The sequence below is a fragment of the Eublepharis macularius genome, chromosome 1 (genome assembly GCF_028583425.1).
Source record: "Eublepharis macularius isolate TG4126 chromosome 1, MPM_Emac_v1.0, whole genome shotgun sequence".
In the NCBI taxonomy this organism is placed as follows: domain Eukaryota; kingdom Metazoa; phylum Chordata; class Lepidosauria; order Squamata; family Eublepharidae; genus Eublepharis; species Eublepharis macularius.
In genome coordinates this window covers 7,810,220-7,824,504 of record NC_072790.1, presented here as the reverse complement: position 1 = coordinate 7,824,504, position 14,285 = coordinate 7,810,220, and the positions used below count along the sequence as shown (strand labels likewise).

Below are 14,285 nucleotides of genomic sequence, written 5' to 3'. Positions count from 1 at the left end.
AAGTATGACTATTACAAACTAAGGCTGTCATCAAGCCGTCTGTAGTGTACAGCTGTGTGCAGCACCAAAATATTTTCCCAGTGTTTAGTTCAGTTTGTTTTTGTGGCAGAGACTCTAAGTCTCTGGATAACATTCCTTTGTGGGCTTCAAATAGGAAGACATCTCCCAATGGACTGTATGTAGTATTAGAATTGTGATTCTTGGATGTGAACTTTATTATTATGTTGAATATTGAAATTGGTGAAGTAGAGCACCTTGCAGTTTTATGAGTCTAGAGAACTGTCTTAACAACTTAGAATTCTAATTTATTATTGCACATTGCACTTTAAGAACATTCAGCTTCTCCACGGAAGGTTTTGTTGTTGGGATCAGGAGCAGAGCAGGTGGCAATGGCCAACCCCTGCCTTCACCCAGCTGGGATCAGGAGCAGAGAGGGGGAAATACCATCCGCTTTCACCCAGCTGGGGATTCACCCAGTTTGTGGGTTTTGAGGTGTTTAAAGGGCCCTGCTGCTTGCAAGAGGCAGGAAAGGGCCCTTTAAACTATCAGTTGGCAAGCGGCGGGGGGATTCCCCCCGCTGCCTGCCAGCTGATAGTTTAAAGGGACCCTTAAAGGGCGTGGTAAGGGTTTGAGGGGACGGGGGGCTAAGTGGGAAGGTGAGTGGGTGGGGGTTCTGGGAGAAAACCCAGCCCCCTGTATCACTTTGGAATGCTCCAAATCTTTACGGAGCATGCCAAATCGATTCAAATACCCAAATCCGAAGTGGCTTGCCGCTTTGAGTTTGGGGTATTTCTGAATGTTTTTCCTGCTTCGGGTAAACCCAAAGCAGGAAACCCAAATGTTTTCAGGGTGCACACCCCTAGTACCAACATGAAGTTCCTCCTGTAGGCCTTAGTTATCGGATACTCAGTCTTTGAGGGTATGGCATGGTGATATTGCTCAGACTCAGGGCTTTTTTTGAGGGGGAACGCTTCGGAACGGTGTTCCAGCAGCTCTAGAATCTGCCCACGTGATTCCTTCCTCCTTCAGCCCCACGGGCTCTGCAGAGGATGCTAAGCTGCTTTGAGTTCATTTTGCTTTTTTTCATTCCTTGGTGAGTGAGCGAGAGAGAGAGAGAGAGAGCTGGGTCCTGGCGCGGGCTCTGCAGAGGATGGTTAAGCAGCTTTGAGTGCACTTTGCTTTCATTCAGGGGTTTCTGTGTATGTGTGTGTTGCTTTGAGTTAATTCTGTTTTATTTTCATTGAGGGAGTGGGTGGGTGGGGCTGTGTGTGTATGTGTGCTGCTTTGAGTTCATTCTGCTTTTCATTCCTCTCTGAGTGAGTGAGTGAGTGAGTGAGTGAGTGAGTGAGAGAGAGAGAGAGAGAGAGAGAGCAGAGCTGCTGGGGATGGCTCTCCAGAGGAGGCTAAGCTGCTTTTGAGTTCATTCTGCTTTCTTTTCATTCCTCTCTGAGTGAGAGAGAGAGAGAGAGAGCGAGTGCAAGCAGAGCTGCTGGGGCCGGCTCTCCAGAGGAAGTTAAGCTGCTTTGAGTTCATTCTGCTCTCATTTCATTCAGGGGTTTCTGTGTTTGTGTGCTGCTTGGAGTTCATTCTGCTTTCTCTTCGGGGGGGGGGGCTCTGTGTGTGTGTGCTGCTTTGAGTTTATTCTGCTTTCAGTTCATTCAGGGGTTTCTGTGTATGTGTGTGCTGCTTTGAGTTCATTCTGTTTTATTTTCCTTTGGGGGTGGGTGGGTGGAGCTATGTATGTATGTGTGCTACTTCGAGTTCATTCTGCTTTTCAGGGGGGTGGGAACTGTGTGTGTGTGTGTGCTGCTTTAAGTTCATTCTGCTTTCTTTTCAGGGGGTGGATGGGGCTGTTCGTGTGTGTGTGTGTGTGTGTGTGTGTGTTGCTTTCATTCTTTTGTTGACCTAAGTTGACATTGTTAGGGTTCCCACAGCTTTTGAATGCAGATTGGTTCTGTGTTAGTTAAATATATCTGTTATGGTTATTTGTATTAGTTAAATATCAGTTATGGCTATTCCAACTTTATGCTAGGAATGGATAGCTGTGTCCAAGTCACAGAGGACTTTTATCAATATATTCATCAGCATATAGGTGTTCTTATGTCTTAATAGCTGTAACTCAAATGGTTCTCCCCACCCTCAGCTGATTAACATCGCTGAAATTGCAGTGAACATATGGGTGTAAGGAAGTTTTTATGAATATTGTTTGTCTGGGACATTGGAATATTTATGAGCATTTCAAAATGTCACAACATCTTAGCCATTGGTAAGGCAGAGTTGGCAGGTAACAAAAAAAAGCCATTTTAAACTAAGTATAGACCTAATGCAGCTAAAGTTGCATATCTAATTTTGATTTGCTCCAATAAAGCAAAATCCTCCCTGAAAATTTGAAAATTCAATATTCATTAGATTAGGAATTTCAGACTCTGGAATTTTGAGAAAGAATTTTGCATATTTTTTTCTACACTGGCAGAGGGAATCTGTTAGAATTTAGATTTGTGAGATGGGTTTTGGATTTTTAGAGGCCCTCTCCTTGCATATTTTAAAATACGATTCCAAAGAAATGAAATGTTTGGGAAAGGGAATGGAAGATTTCACTTTTTGTACAGAAAGGAAACAAACCCTTTCTCATAACAGTGTAATTTTCTAAGCTTACTAACATTTATCTCGTAATGCATTGTGCTGGGTTCTGGAAAGCGACGGCACTTCCGGGAGTGATGTCACATCACTCATCAGGACATCGGGGGGGGGGGGGCGGTCATTTCGTGGAAAAAGAACTGCAGGAACTCATTAGCATATCTCATTAGCATTTGCCATGCCCCCTGACATAACCGGAAGTGTGTCAGAAGCCAACACCCACCCCTCAGGCCCCTTTTCCCAAAAATCTCCAGGTATTTCCTGAAAATAAAGCAGAATGAATTCAAAGCAGCTTACCCTCCTCTGGAGAGCCAGCCCCAGCAGCCCTACTTGCACGGATGCACTCACTCACTCACAAGTCACAAATGAAAATAAAGCAGCAGAATGAATTGAAACAGCTTACCCTCCTTTCGAGGGGAGGCAGAGGGGAGGAAAAGGAATCACGTGGGCAGGGCCAAAACTCACATGACCACTTTTCAGCTCTACCGGAACCGTTCCGGCACGTTCCCCCTCCAAATGATCCCTGGACGTCAACACGCATTTCAAGGAGCGCACGCATGCATCGCACATGCACATGTGAGAGTTCCACCACCTCTTTTCCCAGAAAAAAGCCCTGCTCAAACTAACAAGCAGCTGTAAGTTACGGGGTTTGTAGAGAAAGTAGTTGGTGCCTCCTGGTCTTCTAACTGGATAGAAATCGTCTTCCCAAAATGTCCTAAATATGATCTGCTGTCCTGAAGGCAGCTGTTCAGGGTCGCTCTCTCTCTCTCTCTCTCTCTCTCTCTCTCTCTCTCTCTCTCTCTCTCTCTCTCTCACACACACACACACACACACACACACACACACACACACACACACACCTCTTCTGATCTGAGCCTCTCAGTTCTTTACATGTTATAAGCAAAGTATTAAGTATGCCCAAGAAGACCAACTCAAATGTATTCAAATACAGCTCCTCTATCAAAACCATGAAAGGATGCTCACTTGCTTTTGGCAGTAGTAAAAGCCAATTTGACACAGCTCTTTTGCTGCAACATGATTGAAGCATATCAGGGCAGAATATATGTCAGTCTCGAAGAGATAATTCAGGAATTTTTGTAGCAGGTACAGAATTGTAAGTAAACCATGTGAGTCTGCCTTGCAAGTTTTACTCTTAAGCCTTCTTCTTGGTGAAGTCTTTTCTTCTTCAATTCTCTCTCTAGAAAGAAGAAATAGTCTTGGTGGAGATGTTATCTTTGTTGGGAAACATCACCAACTTCATGACTTTATTCATGAGCTGTACAAGTCCGATGACAAAGAGGTTTGTTATTTTTTTTTTCCTAAATGAAATTGCATTTGTTGTGAATGCTTGTGTGGCTCAGCTGATCAGGGGGGGGGGTTTGTTTCCTGACAGCCGACAGACATGCCTCCTGAATTGTGTCATGGTATTCAAGGAAAACTTTCTCTGAATGACAATCGAGTTCTTCCAGATGAGTGAGTATAGTTTACAATCACAGTGGGATAGCTCCTTATTTTAATGTAATCCTAACATTCGAAAATTTACCCAAATTAAATTTCTCCTCAAGATACAAGTGTTTGCCACCATGACACAGCAAGCCTAAAACTTGGGTTGGATCCAGCCTACATTTTTCAGTAGCAGAGTGGAACTTTCCTGCCTCCCCGTTCCCACTGCAGCCCAGTTGAGCTCCACAAAGTGCTGTTCCTGGGGATATGGGGAGCTTGAGGAATGACGTGGGGGGAGGGATCTGTGGTGGGAAATGGAAATCAGAGGAAATTGCCAGTTCAGTTGGGAGTCGGGACCCAGTGCAGCGTACCAAGAAGATGGTTGACTTGACTTGTTACAAGCATGATTTGAGATGTCTAGCTTTGAAAGAAAGGAATGTTTCCATTAAATCCTACCTTTTTGCTTCTTTGTTAATCTTATTCTACTTCCTAGGCCTTCCTGAAGGTCTGTAAAATGGCATCTACTTCCTGGGCATTCCCAAAGCTCTGTGAAACAGCATCTCTCAGGCCTTCCAACTTCTAAAATGTAGTGGGCAGTTCTTCCCATTTCTCTACCAGCCTCCTTGTACCAAAGCTAATTTCCTTGGACCCTAATTCCCTTTGTTTCCCTGCAGAAGAAATCTGTTTCACTCTCACTATATGAGGTCTTGATCAGAGAAAGAGTATTCCAGTGTTTAATATATTTGTGTCCTATTTACATTGAGAGTTTTGATCACTTGCCCAACTACCAAGTGGCAAATGTTCCATGTAGTCTACCTTGCCAGTTTATCTAATTTTCCATTTTTTTCCTTTCTGCAGTTGCAGAATTTTACGTCTCAGATAAATGAACTGTTGTTCCATTTTCCCCATATCCATTAGGGTAGTTCACTCGCCAATACCAATGCTACGTGACCTGACACAGAACTCAGCAATAAGGTAAAACTGCATTTGGGTGAAGTCATTCAAATAACTTCTGCTGTGTGTTTTACCAGTCATCATGCGAAGTAGCTCGAGGTTGTAGTGTGCATCACTTCCTGGTTTGCTTCTCATCTCTGGAGTGGGGAGAAGGGGAAAGAACTAGAGGCCAGGCACTTTGCTGTAGTCCCTGTCCTCTTGTTCTGTGGGCTTGCAGTAACCATACTTTTAATATCTCAGAAAACATGTATCAATTGCACTCTTTTGAACTAGATCCAGAGAAGTTAGCCATGTTAGTCTGTAATTGCAAAATAATAAAGAGTCCAGTAGCACCTTTAAGACTAAGCAACTTTATTGTAGCATAAGCTTTTATGAACCACAGCTCTCTTCATCAAACACATCTGACAAAGAGTTGTGGTTCTTGAAAGCTTACGCTACAATAAAGTTGGTTAATTTTAAAGGTGCTGCTAGACTCCTTACCTTTTGAACAAGAGGACTATGTTACGCTTACAGTCTTTGAAACTACTGGTTTCCCTTTCCAAATGGCTCTGTCTCCTAGGCTAGTCATCTTAATAGTACTGATGGCTTTCTGTATCTTAGTGGTCTGTGGTGGTCCTGCATGGAGCTGCTTTGTTGTTCATCATGGCACATGGAATTTGCATGATCCATCCAGTGCAGTAGTTCTTAAGCTATGTGCACTGTAGTCTGTCATGAATGAAATACTGTCATGAGAAATGTGACGCACAGACACACATCCCAACAACCCATCTGCAGAGGCAGAGTCGGCTGTCTTCTGCATCTCTTCATGGTTCACTGCTATAGTCTTGCCTGGAATAAAAAGGGCCCTGTGGTATCAGAGCTATCTTGCCTAGCATCCTGCTTCTCACAGTATCAGCCTGAAAGCCTACAAGCTGTTCCACCAAACTCAATATCTCTCTTCATGGTCAGTCACCATGAGTTAGGATGTATGTTGTGATCCATTAGGCTTTGTTTGCCCTAATTGTGTGTAACACTTTACACAAACTAACTCAGACTTCTTTACCATGTTGTTGCCTGCTCAGAAGAAATCCTTTTGGAGCTCTTTGCAATCTGCTTTAGTTCTGATCATCATGAATAATTGCATGTCCTCTAGTTGCTCTTCTGCTTATCCCTAACTTCCTATATCTTATGATATCAAAGTTGATACAAATCCCCGCAGGGACTCTCCTGCTTATTTCCCTCCATTCAAGAATAGGCCAGTTACTTCTAACCTTTGTTTCCTATCATTTTAACCAGTTACTGAGCCACAAGAAGTATCGTCCTCTAACCTGATTTTCTCAGGGCTTGGGACCCACTTGGCCAAACATGACCATTGAGGGATCAGTAAAGCACCTGGTCTTTCTGTGTTCTCTGGGGATGGCAAAGGCCAAATGGATACTATGACATTCGCCCCATCCACTCCCCCACTATGAAGCAGATTTTCCCTCCAGAATGGTCAAGATTGCTTGCTGGGGCCAGACAGCCTCTGCTACTGTTTGTCTGGGTATAATTTAAAGGTCTTTTTGTTCCACACTTTAAAACATACATATCTTGCTTATATCCCAGTCCAAGTATTTGGTTAAAGGAGAAGCAAGCACCCACATCTTCTTTAACTGAAATAGCACTAGAAGCTGAGTAAAGTTCAAAAAGAAACAGCAGGTTTATTCAGGCAGGTTTGGTATATAGGTAGTCAGGGAAAGAAGAGCTGAGGTAAATTTTGATTGTAGAACAGAATACTTCACAAGCATTAGGCGCAATAATCTTCTTAAAACTTAGTTTCAGTAGTTACAGATCTTAAAGTGAGAGTTTGGTAGTTTCATACTTGAGTGACTGACAAGGTTCTTCATAGATTTCAGTTTACAGCTTAGGTGTTCTCACTTCAGTACAGCACTGTTTTCCCTTTACCCAGGGTCCTACTCAGAGCCAACCCACCATTTTTAGACACTGTGCAGGAATTATTCTTCACCAAAAGTCATAACTCTGTGATTTTCGTTGAAGGAGAATCTCCTTTTACTACCCACTTCCTCTGCCACCCACACACTCCCAGTTCTATCTTGTCTCTGTAATATTAGTGCTGGCTTTCCTCCTTTAGTTCATCAACTCAAAAGTTTTTTTATCAACCATCAGCTGTTACAGTAAGGGCAAACTTTTCCCCTCCTTTTCCTCACACAGAGGAATCTCACTCTGACCCTCCCTGGTCTGCTTCCAAACTTAGACTCTCCCCTGACAATCCTGTCAGCACCAATTTGTTCCCTTCTCACTGGCCAATCACAGAGAAGAGGGAGCAGCCTGTCAATCACTCTCCCTTCAGGCAGCTTTTAAGCCTTTCCCTTCCACTCTCTGGGTGCTGCACTTAATAAGCCTTTCATTTAAAAGCCCGTTCCATCACAGATACATTACGGTACTTGTTATGGATGGTCATGAGTTCTGCGGGTTTGATTTATATCTGGAAAAGTGGTAGACAAGAGAACTGTAACAGCATCTTGTTCACTTTTAAAAGTACAATTTGGGTGTTAGTTTTGATATTGCATGGCTGACGGTTTGTAACTGTTCCAAATGTCTTCGTCCTTAGTATCAACTTTAAAGACCCTCAATTCCAAGATGACTATATTTTTAAGTCAGTGATGTTACCAGGTGCAAAGTAAGTAACTCTCATATACTTTTTTCACTTATTGGTTCTTCTGCATCAGTTGTTGCCCTGTAGGCTGCATGAGATTGATCCTGTGGGTAGTTCTGGTTCAGAGCGCTGGAATTTCAGTCTCGTCCAATACTGTGGCTGTCATCCTTGATGAATTTGGTCTTCTTTAATATTCAGAAAACCATCACCAGTTCTGAAACCAGGGGACTGGGAGAAAACCAACAACGATGGCAGACCCTGGAGACCACAGCTGGGCTTTAACCGTGACCGGAGGCAGGTTCACTTGGATCAGTCAGCATTCAGGACATTAGGGTAAGTAGCACTGATTATGCCTGGTTTTGGTTTTATGACTTCTGGCCATATTAATTCATCCACTCATTGTTAGTAAGGACATGTAGATTCATTCTCATACTAAAACCCACCCACGGCATGCAGAAATACAGTGGATTAATGTTAGACAGCTTTCTTAATGACAATATTATTGACTAGCAACAAAGCCCATTGTGGGGAAAAATACAACAGGTGCTGGAAAGGGGAGGGCAGGCAGGCGGGCATTCCCTCTTTCTCTGTCACTAATCCTGGCCGGATGAAGGGGGGGGCGGGCATGGTCACCTCCACTGCACCTGATCCCAGCCAAGCAAAAGGGGGGGGTGTGGACATTGCCTTCTGCTCTGCACCTGATCCCGGCGAGGTGAAAGGGGGTGGACATTGTCACCTGCTCCACTCCTGACCCCAGTTAGGTGAAGGGAGCAGGTGGGCATTGCCACCTGCAGCAGGAAGCCCAGGCAGGAGGGCGGGCATTGCCACCTGCTTTGCTCCTGATCCCAGCTAGGTTAATACGGGGGGGGGGGGGGGAGCATTTCCGCCTGCTCCACACCAGGTCCCAGCGTGGGCTTCCTGCTGTGCCGTGCTCTCTGGAGGTCTGGCTGCCTCATGTAGGCTTCCCTCCACAGCAGCGCCCTCTGGAGGTGCACCAGGATAGGAAGTGAGTTGTCTTGAATATGCTTAGCCTTTTATGTAGTACAATGATTGAGTTATGCAAAGAAATGGTAGTAAAGCCATGTAACCAGCTTATTCATATGCGATCATGTTCCGAATCCCAGAAGTCAGCTCAGTTTTTCCTTGTGTCAGGACTGACCATCCCCATGCCTGGTTCTGCATCAAGTGACAGAGACACTCTCTCGTGTCTTCGGGGCTTTAGAACCTTGGACCCAGTGCCTGATGCCTGAGAGCATCCTCCTTCTGCATTTTCATGAAAACTCCAGGGGAGGCAGTGTCCAGAAATCTAAGACAACCAGGCTGCTAACATTATTCTAACACTAGGCAAAACACATGGTACTATGTGTAAGAAATCATTCACAACCTTGACACTTTCATGTACAAATGCACGCACATTTACTTAATGACTGCTTTGATTCCTTTTGGGGGGAGAAAGAATTGGGAAAATTGGTCAGTGTGCATTTCTGTATAGAGTTATAGAGTTGTACAGGACCTTATAGGCCATCCAGTCCAACTCTTTTCTCAATGCAGGAAGTCTGTACGCAAGTGCCATTTGGTCTCATCCAGTTCTATATGCTGTTTCCTTGCTTGTGGCATGACTTGCTTTGTGTAGATGCAGATACACACACACGTTCTGCTTTATTGCTTTGTATCATACGTTCATCTTCGTTCTTCTGTGCTTCCACACATGGGGACTGCGCAGGCGCAGGCCAGCCGCCGGAGTATTTTCTATAGCTTCTATGGCTCCGAAGGGGCCGTTTGTCGCGCGCCTCAGCGACCGTTTTCCCGCCCAAACGGTCACATGCTCCTCCAGCGACCAACAGCCCCCTTCCCTCAGTTCTCTTCTTGCCGCCGCTTGGAGAGAACGTGAGCTTCGTTGCTCTGTGCTTTGTGTGTCTTTTGACTTCTGGATTGATCTTTGGCTTTGGACTTCGGCTATTCTTCTGCTTATTGATTCGGACTTTGACTTGGACTCGGTAATTACGACCCGGACTGTTTGACCTCTCTCTAGCGTGCCCCTGAAGATGGCCTCAAAGGCGCTCTTCAAGCATTGCCTCCAGTGCCACACTAAAATGGCCAAGACCGATGGCCATGAACTGTGCCTATTTTGTTTGGGGGAGACCCACAATGTTTCAGCCTGCAGAATATGCCAAGGCTTTACTAACAAGGCCCGGCAGGACCGCAAGGCCCGATTAAATTCCTCCCTGTGGCAGACGGTCATGTCTGAGGGTACTCCGTTGCCTTCCCCCAAGGCCGGCCCTAGCCCCTCTGCCGGACGGCAATCTAGAGCGGGCTCAGTGGCTTCCGCGAGGTCGGGGTCGAAATCGCGTCCCCCAAGTACCTTGGCGTCGAAAGCGGCCTCACCGGCGCAGGGATCGGCAAGGCCGCCCCGAAGCGCGTCTTCTACCCGGTCAGATCCGAGACCAGCTTCGGAACCGAGGATCGTGGTGCCGAGTCCCCGTTCGGAACCGACGGCCGGCTCGATTCCGATCAGAGCGAAGCTGTCGAAGCCGAGGTCCACTTCGAAGCCGAGGTCCGCTGCGACGTCGAGGAGCCCGTCGGTTCCGAGGTCTTCTTCGGAGCCACCGGCCAAGAAGAAGAAGACCAAGCATCGCCACCGGTCGCCGCGTCCCGCGCCACAGGAAGACGTCGTCGTACTCCCTCGCACGCCTTCTCCCCACCTGGGTTCCCCGGAGCCGGAGGGGGTCTCAGAGCCGGTACCGGAACCGACGGCGTTCGAGGTGGTGCCGGCCGAGTTTTCTCCAGGGCCGGAACCGAGCCCACGACCAAGTCGGAGTCGACCATCGCCTGCCCGTCGTTCTCCCTCTGCTGCCAGCCGTGAGCGGCGTCGGTCTGGAGGGAGTGTCGGCTCCGACCGTTCGGTCGCATCCCGCCACCGCCAGGCCTCCTATCTTCCCCCGCCGTACCATTGCCAGTGGGAAGGGGCACCCGCCGGTTTCTCCGGCTCGGAACCGAGGCCTTCGACGTCGAGGCAAGCGTGGTTCCCCCCACCGATCCAGGGTGAGGACTCACGGCACGGTTCCGAGGAGGGAGAAGTGGAGAGCCTGGGGGACTACCATTCTGAGTCCTGGTCTGAGCCTTCGCCGGCCGACGACGTGGTGCCGTGTACCGGCTCACCATACGAGGACCTGAGAATCTACTCAGACCAGATGGCACAGATGGCTCAGGCGCTGGAGATGGACATCTCATCGGCGACCCCCCAGACCAAGGACAAGCTCCTGAAAAGGATCTACGGAGACAACCCGGCGTCCATCGGCTTCCCCATGCAGGAGGGTATTGAGGAGATCGTGGATAGGGTGTGGAAGGTGCCCTGTGACCAGCCTCCAACATCCAAGAGGATTGAGCAGCTTTATAAAATCAAACAGGGCACCTGGCAAGCGTTGGTGAAACACCCTCCACCCTCCTCACTGGTCACGGAAGAGTTCCACCCCCGGCGTTCAGGCCACACTTCTGTGCCAGCTGACAAAGAGAGCAGGAAGCTTGACGCACTTGGCAGACGGCAATACACGGTGGCTTCGCTGGGCCTCAGGATCGCCAACTACCAGACCATCATGGCTGGTTACCAGCTCTATCTCTGGGAGAAGTTGGCGTCCTATGTTGGAGACCTCCCACCTGAAAAGAAAGCGGTGGTATCCCTGCTGCAGACTGAGGCTGTGCGGCTGTCCAAGCAGCAGATGAACGCGGGGAGCCACGCTGCCGGCACTGCTGCACGGGGAATGGCTTCGGCGGTGGTCCTCAGGCACCACTCCTGGTTGAGGTCAACCGCCCTGTCTCAGGAGGTGCGTTCCAGGGTGGAGAGCATGCCCTTTGAAGGGGACTCGCTGTTCTCCAAGTCCACCGACGAGACCCTAAAAAATAAAAAAGAGGATAGGCAGACGGCGCGGTCCTTGGGGCTGGCTCCTGCGGACAAGCCCACCTCCAAGCCACGGTACGCTCCCCGGTATGGCCCTTACCACTACCAAGGCAGATACCAGCAGCAGCGGCCGGGCTACCAGCAGTATCCTGCCTACCCGCAGCGTACCTATCCTCCTGCACAGCAACAGAGGAGGCGTAGATCCTTCAAGCCTCGCCCGTCACAGCCACCGGCCCAGCAGAGAGATCAGCAGGGTGCCGGGAGGCAGTACTGACGGGTCGCGCCAGCCGTATCCCCAAATTTCTCAGACAGACTGAGTCCACTCCTCGCTGAGTGGGAGTCAATAACATCTGACTCATGGGTCTTAACAATTGTTGATAAGGGATACGGGCTGGAATTCATTGACCTACCTAGGTGCAGTTCACCCCTGACAGCTGTCAATAACACTATGGCCGAGCTGGATGCGGAAATCGTGTCGCTCTTGGCCAAGGGGGCTGTGGAAGAATTGGCCTATGAGGACTCTGTGACGGGGTTCTTCCCTAGGTTCTTCCTGGTTCCCAAGAAGGATGGGGGCTTACGTCCCATTTTAGATCTGAGGGGCCTTAATGCCTTCCTCAAGGTGACCAAATTTAAAATGGTTACATTGGCGACTGTGATTGCCTTGCTGAAACAGGGGGATTGGTTTGCGGTCCTTGATTTGAAGGACGCATATTTTCACGTGGGAATACGGGAAGAGCACAGGAAATACCTGAGCTTCGTTTACCGGCGAAGGGTTTTCCGGTATAAGGTGCTTCCCTTTGGCCTATCCACTGCCCCACAAGTGTTCACGAAATGTGTGGCCCCCGTCGTCTCCTTCCTTCAGGAGGAGGGCTGTACCATCTTTCCATACCTCGATGACTGGCTCATTGTGGCTGAGTCGGAGTCTAGGCTGGTGCAGGACATTGGCTTAGTACTTAACACGTGTCAACGCCTGGGGCTCTTGGTAAACTTTGAAAAATCCAAGCTGGTGCCCACCTGTAAGGTTTCCTACATTGGTGCACTTTTGGACTCCATGGAGGGTAAGGCTTTGCTCCCCTTGGAGAGAGCTAGGTCCCTAAGGGGTCTTGTGTCCATGTTTAAGAGGAACCGTTTCCAATTCGTGCGCACTATCCAGTGCTTATTGGGTCATATGGCAGCGGCTACCTCGGTGGTCCCCTTCGCTAGGCTGTATATGCGCCCTCTCCAGAACTGGTTTGTGCGGAGGTACGATGCTCAGCAGCATCCTCCGTCCCTCAAATTCTCTATTCCAAGGGTCATCCTATCCTCCTTGGACTGGTGGCTGTCTGATGACCATTTGTTTACAGGGACCCCTTTTGGTTATCAGCATCCTGACGTCACGGTTACCACTGACGCCTCTCTGCTGGGATGGGGGGCTTATTGTGGTGATGTCTGTGTGCAAGATGTCTGGTCTGAGAGGGAAAAGACCCTCCATATTAATGTGCTTGAACTAAGAGCCATTCGTTTTGCACTTGTGTCCCTTACAGCACTCTTGAAAAATCGCCAGGTGTTGGTACAGACGGACAACACGACTGCCATGTACTACATAAATCAACAGGGGGGCACAGTGTCCATGGCGCTCTGCAGGGAAGCCACGCTCACTTGGCAGTGGGCAATCAGGAATGGCGTGACAATTCGGGCCATACACGTGGCAGGGTCAGACAATGCCCGGGCGGATGCCCTGAGCAGGGTCCTTATGTTGGACTACGAGTGGGAACTGAACGTAGAGTGCGTTGGGCCGATCTTCCAGATGTGGGGTCGTCCAGATATAGATGTATTCGCAACAGCGGCGAATACCAAGGCCCAAATGTTCTGTTCCAGGGCAGGGAGCGACCCCCTCTCTATTGGGGATGCCTTCCAGTGTACGTGGACTCAGGGCTTGCATTATATGTTTCCTCCGTTCCCTTGATTCCCAGGGTCCTGTGCAAGATAGAGGAGGACGGGACTGCATCCTGGTGGCCCCCTTTTGGCCAAGGCAGGTTTGGTTTCCAAAGCTCCTGCGGATGTCCCAACGGACATATGTGAGTCTGCCCCCTCGGCAAGACCTTCTCCTGAACGGGAGCTTAGTCCATCACGCCCCCAGGAAGCTGCACTTGACGGCTTGGTGGATCGTTCCTCCCCTATAGGTTTTTCGGAGGAGGTACAGAGGGTCCTCCTGAATGCTCGCAGACCATCCACTAGGCGCTCTTATGCGGCCAAGTGGCGCAGGTTCGAGGTTTGGGCATTTGCTAAAGGAGTGGTGCCTGCCAGCAGCCCCCTAGGGGTTATATTCGATTACTTGTGTCACCTGAGGGACCTGGGCTTGAAGGTTTCCTCTCTCAAGGTCCACCTGGCAGCTATCTCTGCTGCTCACACCCGAGTTGAGGGTGGTACAGTTTTTTCTCACCCAAAATCCCGTCAGTTCCTTAAGGGCATGTTCAACCTTTACCCACCTGTGTCGGCACCGGTGCCTCAATGGTCGCTGTCCCTGGTGCTTTCACGTCTTATGTTGCCTCCATTCGAACCTCTGGCAACCTGCCCCTTGGACATGTTATCGTACAAGGTGGCATTCCTGGTGGCTGTAACATCGGCCAGAAGGGTCAGTGAGCTGTCTGCGTTGCGATCTGACCCGCCCTTCCTGTTATTTCATCCCAACAAGGTGGTCCTGCGTCCCTGCCTGGGTTTCCTGCCTAAGGTGGTGTCCGC

The 14,285-nt window shown here is 48.7% G+C and overlaps 1 protein-coding gene across 1 annotated transcript in view; it reads left to right on the top strand.

Moving 5' to 3' along the window:
- Window positions 1-14,285, top strand: part of LOC129344673 (5'-3' exoribonuclease 2-like) — a 66,937-nt gene that overhangs the window by 31,607 nt on the left and 21,045 nt on the right. The window contains exons 18-22 of the mRNA XM_055001502.1: window positions 3,840-3,937; window positions 4,031-4,110; window positions 4,999-5,055; window positions 7,625-7,693; window positions 7,868-8,002. Coding sequence (XP_054857477.1) covers window positions 3,840-3,937; window positions 4,031-4,110; window positions 4,999-5,055; window positions 7,625-7,693; window positions 7,868-8,002 — 439 coding nt within the window. The remainder of the gene's footprint in view (window positions 1-3,839; window positions 3,938-4,030; window positions 4,111-4,998; window positions 5,056-7,624; window positions 7,694-7,867; window positions 8,003-14,285) is intronic.